The sequence below is a fragment of the Antrostomus carolinensis genome, unplaced genomic scaffold (genome assembly GCF_000700745.2).
Source record: "Antrostomus carolinensis isolate BGI_N321 unplaced genomic scaffold, ASM70074v2 scaffold51755, whole genome shotgun sequence".
NCBI classification, from domain to species: Eukaryota; Metazoa; Chordata; class Aves; order Caprimulgiformes; family Caprimulgidae; genus Antrostomus; species Antrostomus carolinensis.
Window position 1 is genome coordinate 1 of NW_010319417.1, and position 6,024 is coordinate 6,024.

Genomic DNA, 6,024 nt, shown 5'->3' on the forward strand with positions numbered 1-6,024 from the left:
GGGGGGAGTGAATGCAGGACCGCAGGGTCCCTCTGTGGGTCAAACCACCACAGTTTGTAGGAGGAGATACAAGGACTATTTATAGGTGTGATCCTACTACAGACCAGCACGGTCTTTCCATAGTAGAAGGTGTGGGGTTCAAGTCCACATGGATGTTAAGTCCGTTGGATCAGTATCAGAAAGACAAGAGGGGTCCTCAGCCCATGTACTGCATCTCAGGAATTGCTCACCAGCAACTGGAGCAGTACTCTTTCTGGAAGGACCCTTTTTAACCACTGCTTTTTCCTGCAATCCACAGAATCACAGAATGTCAGGGATTGGAAGGGACCCCGAAAGATCATCTAGTCCAATCCCCCTGCTGAAGCAGGAACCTAAATGAGATCACACAGGAAGGCGTCCAGGTGGGTTTTGAATGTCTCCAGAGAAGGAGACTCCACAGCCTCCCTGGGCAGCCTGTTCCAGTGCTCCGTCACCCTCACTGTAAAGAAGTTTCTTCTCAAGTTTAAGTGGAACCTCCTGTGTTCCAGACAGACTTCGAGGACCAAGGTAGATGCACTGTCCCACTTCATCATATCCTCCCCACAGTCATGCAGACAGAACCACGGGGTGGCATGTGGTGTGCGCCCATGGCTCCCTTTCCTTCGAGCAGAAAGGCCAACTCGTGGTAACTGAGATGCTGGCCTGCAGAAGCATGGATGGAGAGAGGTCATCCACGTTCTCGAGCTGCAGCACCTTGGGGAACCGTCTTTCCACAGCTGAGATGCAGGTGCTTAGCAGGGAGGGGGAATAGAGATTCTCTTTGAATCACCAGAGCTGGCAGACCAGTCTGTACAGAGCTGGTGTCTCGATGTCAGCCCAATCCATTGCTGGGTTGCTGGCGCAAGACATAGGTGCGCTCTGCACAGATTCCTGCCACACAGACCGTGTGGACTGTATGTCATTTGGATCTTTGGGAGCCTGATTATTGTCCATATCACTGTAGACCACCTCCACCACTGCTAATTCCCTCGGTCACTTGATACCATCCTCTGTGGTAGTCCACCTGCCCCACTGAGTCACAATATCTTCCTTAAGAGACTATCCTCTCCTCGTGCTTGGTAAGACCCACTTCTGGAGGCTGTGGATGGCTGTCCCTCTTCTGATCCCTCTGTCAATCCCACAGTCACTAGCAATGGACCTCGGCTTCCCTACTTTCTAGTTCCAGACTGTTAGCCCCACTATCCCAGCACTGGAGCAACCAGGCAGCAATTTGCTCACCTTGCTAATGGACAAAATCTTTCTGCCTATCTTGCAGCTTGGTCATGGATGAGGACCAGGTAGTTTCTGCCTCTTAAAATTTCTCTCTCTCCTCCCCTGTCCTGCTGCAGAAGAGCCTTCCTCTTCTCAGTCTTCCTCTCTTGTCCTCTTAAGAGGAGCTGCTGCTTCTCTTACTGAGTTGACCTCTGCTTCCACTGTTTCTTCTTGACTTCAGGAGCAACTATTACCGTTAAGGGTTCGGTTTCTGGTTTAGTGTCCGTTTGTGTGGCCTCAGAGCAAGAGACCTTCTCAGTGCCTGTTTGTGGTTTCTTAGATAGGGACACCCTCTTACACCTCTGAGGGCTCTGGCCAGTGGCTTGATAGTCCTGGGCCAGGTTCCAACACAGCTTTAGAAGCCAGTGTGTTTCACCTCCCCTCCTTCAAACTGTCTATTAGTTTGATGGGTTTACAAGCCTGTTCAGGCATGAAATCCCAAGTTATCAGAGACAATAACGGCCCTATGTGCCTGCCCAACTCCTCCCATAAACCCTGACACCCCAGGGATCAGTCGCCTCACAGCATGTTCCTGTGTGGCATCCCCAGTTAGCTATTTAACCTTACAAACAATAACCACAATCAGGATCACAATACACACCAGTATGAACAGCCTGATTACACAAGGATGCTGAAGGAACTGAGAAGCCGTTACATCAAGGCTATAAAAACCTGTCCTGGAGGAGAGGAAGGCATAGGTGCCATTCCTTTCTTTCTCCACAAAGAGTCTCTCAGAGGAGAAAAGGGGAAAGGTATAGTTGCTGGTTTTGTCCATGAGATGGTTCTTCGAGCACTGGGAAACCAGTGATGTAAGACCCAATTATCAGATTAGGCTGAAGGCCAGTGGTTTTATCATAGCTCTCCCAAGCAAAGGTAAACAAAGTGACAAACAACACACTAAACCTCAAAATCTGAAAACAGTCATCAGTGATTCCTGGAGTCTGCTGTACAGCTAGAAAGGAATCAAGCATTGGAATAGTCAAGGAAACACATAAGTCAGCACCCAAAGTGAATATGCCAGCATCGTGATCTGCAACAGCCATTCAAATAGCAACTTAACAGTTAAAACAGCTAGAAATTTAATCACGCACATTTTAACAAAATCTGCTATTATCTCGAAGGCCTTGAGCCCCATGTTGGGCACCAAAAAGGACTGTTGTGGGTTAACACCAGTAGGCAGCAAAGCACACACAGCTGCTTACTCAATGCTTACTCCACCAACCCCAGAGGGACAGGAAAAGAGTAAAAGAAGAGTAAAAACAAGAAAACTTGTGGGTTGAGATAGAAATTGTTCAGGAAGTGAAGGTGAACTGTAAGAAGAGATAAAGAAAATAAATGATGCAAAGGCAATCACTCACCACCTCCCAAGCCTGAATGACACCCAGACAGTTCCCAGGCAAAATAACCTCCCTAAACCTCCTTCTCTCCCTTTCAGTTGCTGGGCATGATGTTATACGGCATGAAATCTCTCTTTAGTCAGTTTGGGTCACCTGCTTGGTTGTGTGTGTGTGTCCCCAACCTCTTGTGCACGCCCCAATCTATTCACTGGGGGGCAGAGGCAGAAACAGAGAAGGTCTGACACTAAGCAAACGCTGTTCAGCAAGACCTAAACCAGCTAAAATACTAGTGTGTTGTCAGCATTCTGTTGGTCATAAATCTAAAACACGGCACCCTATGAGCTGCTATGGAGAAAATTAACTCCATCCCAGTCAGACCAAGTACACTAGCATAGCTAAAACCAAAAATCTAACAGATAAAACGGCTCAGCCCCATAGAATCATCTTGAAACTGACTAGCCAAGATATAACATTATTTTATCTATCTCTACCATGACTAAGATGACTGTCTATTCAGTCATCTATTAAAATAATGCTATGTCCCAGGGATTAGGCAAACAAAATTATACAAGATTGTGAATTAAATTTAAATTGCCAAATTAAGTACAGGTAAGAGTAACAGCTTTACATCTTTCAAACTGAATTCAAGTTTTAGCAGACTGCTCTTTCACATAGTTATTTAAATAATCAACTTGCAATTAAATACCTGGTGTTTCTTTAGTTCCCTCTTTAGCTGAAGAACTGTGATGTGATGTGGCTCTTGGCTGGTCCCAGTTCCTGTGTCAGTTTCCTGCATGGTGAGAGCTTCCTTCCTTACTTCCTGTACCCTAGCAATCCAGCTCTGCAACCTGTCCCGCTGGCTTCTTTTTAAGCTAACATTATCATTCAAATCAACCAGAAATGGGAAGGCTTCATCTATGCAACTTCTGTAACTGAAACACTGAACCTGAAGCTGGGCGAGCTGCTCCTCAAGTGAACTGATACGAGTTCTTTCTTGATTTAAGTCGTGTGAACACTGATTACTGACTTGCTGGTTCTGCAAAGCTTCTGGAAGCAATATGATTTCAAGTTCCATTTCATCAATCCGGTCTTGATCGGGGCTGTAATTTACAACTCGTTTAGTTCTAATGGTTTTGGCCCTGCTGGCATATTTGAGGGAATTTAAAGATTCATCAAAGTCTGATGAGGATGGACTTATACATGTTATCATGACAGTCTTGGCATTTCCTCCAAGGGAGTCTTTCAGAATACGAGTGATTTTAGCATCCCTGTATGGAATGTGTGCACTTTTCCTTTTTGGGTCTCCAAGGGCACTGATGACATTTCCCAAGGCCAACAGGCCACTATTGATCTGAACTGATTCTTTGAAGCGCTCACCAGTATTTCCAGTCTTTGTCACCCTCTCTGATCCTGCCAAATCCACAAAATGAAACTTTGAAGCAATCATCTGGACTGATTTCCAAGATGAATCCTGTGCAACATCAGTATTTTTTTGAGACTCTGCAGACTGTTTCTGACAAACACTGATGGTGAAAATGGCATGAGATCGACTGGAGTGCTCATTCCTTTGTGTTATGCCTGTGTGACGAGCTGCATCGCCACTTTCCAGCAGGCTTATCACTTCATCTGCACATTCTACTTGGAATTCCTTAGCACCGACAATCACTTCAAACAACAAACCAAGGAAAGTAAGAATAATTCAATCAGTTCTAAACACTCCAGCAAAAGTTTACAGCAATTAGCAACAGTCAAACTATAAAGACAAATTAGATAAATACACAAGCCTGCGTTAATAAAAGGTCATAGCACATAGCTACAGAAAAATAAAACATCAATAGGTGAAAAGCGTGAGGTACACCACATCTGAAACCTGAAACCACACACCCATATATTAAATATATATATTATATTTAATATATGGGTGTGTTGTGTCATAGCATTTGAAACAATACCTTAAATGCAATACACCGCTTTACTCATTTACACATTGCCATATAGAATTTGCAATCTTGTGCTATCCAGAAAAAGAGTGAGTAAAGTCAGCTCAAAGGATATTTTGCCAGTTTAAAAAACAAATAAGACTATAAGGATTAGGGATTGTAGGGATTTCTACATTTCCTGTAGAAAGGGATTCCTAGCCTATGGTAAGAAGAGAATTTATCTTCTGTATAGCTCAGGTAGTTGGGCCTTTTAGACAGGTATCTATTAGTAATCTAACAATGTGGAAGTGCACTTGCTACCAAGGACTCCTACCAAGCTTATTTTGTGTGCTTTGTTTTAATGATGAATGGGAAATGTCCTAGTACAATCATCTGAAGCTGACTCAAACTGTACCGAAGAAGAGAAATAGTTTAAAATATATTGTGGGGTCCTTATGAAGCAATTATATTGTCTGTAAGATTTGCGCTAAATTAGCGCCTTCTTCCCGCTACAGACAAGAAAACCATGCCAGCTCGGTGCAGCAGTGTGTTAATATTAGAGCAAACAGAACGATTAGAATATAAAGAATAAAAAACCAAACCAAACCAAACCAAACAAACCCCCAAAATATTCTCATTTCAGAATAAGGTATCTCTGCAGTGGACAGCAGAACTCTAAGATACATGTTAATTTCAAAGCCCTGAAAAAAATCACATGCTACTCTTAATGAAATGTTCTTTTCCTCTCATTTCATACTGAAAGGGAGCAGATATTTACAGTATAAGTGGCTTAACAAGTACAATTTTGAAAGGAGAAGTAAAGGCTTAACCTTGAAATACTTAAGCGAATAATCACACACTATTGTGTTTTTAGACAGAATCTGCAGAAGCATTAATTGTATTTCTACTTCATCATTTGTTGCCATTTCTGATGGAACATCTATATTGTTCACAGGCATCTGAACCCAAACTGCTTCAAACCAGCTAAACCGAAACAAAACACACCCAGTCTGAGAGCTGAAATCCTACCTGTATTTCCCTTTTCATCTTCTCGGATATGTAATTCTTTCCCAGAGGTCTCCAACTCCAATAAATCTCGAAGTTCTTCCTTGTAAACCTCTATATAAGATACTTTCACATGGAAGTCAATGCTACGGTTTTCAGAAATATGCTGAAATAATTCCTGAATAGCTCGTGGGATTATGCCCTTTTCATCCTCTGCAGCTGATGCTAAAATATAAGCAAAGATGTCACAGAAGCTTGCAGTCATTCTGCCACATAAATTACAAAAAATGAAGATGGAGAGCAGCCTCTGAGATTTGCTACTCAGTATACTAGGGAATCTGAAGAGCTCAGTGTTCCCAAGGATGTTGGTAACTGTTTTTCTGGGGTTCAGAATATTTGTTTGCATCCATTAATAGGATTCAAAGTTATAAGTTACATAATGTTACAGTAAAAAAAAAAATTAAAAATATGGA

The 6,024-nt window shown here is 42.9% G+C and overlaps 1 protein-coding gene across 1 annotated transcript; it reads right to left on the bottom strand.

Moving 5' to 3' along the window:
* Window positions 1-3,654: 3,654 nt before the first annotated feature.
* On the bottom strand, window positions 3,655-5,816 carry LOC104525936 (kinesin-like protein KIF27; the record flags this gene model as incomplete). The annotated part of the gene is made up of 2 exons (XM_010169228.2): window positions 5,576-5,816; window positions 3,655-4,292 (listed from the first exon to the last, which is right to left on the bottom strand). Coding segments are annotated over exons 1-2 (879 nt in total), but the record flags the coding sequence as incomplete, so codon positions are not given.
* Between the last annotated feature and the right edge of the window lie 208 nt (window positions 5,817-6,024).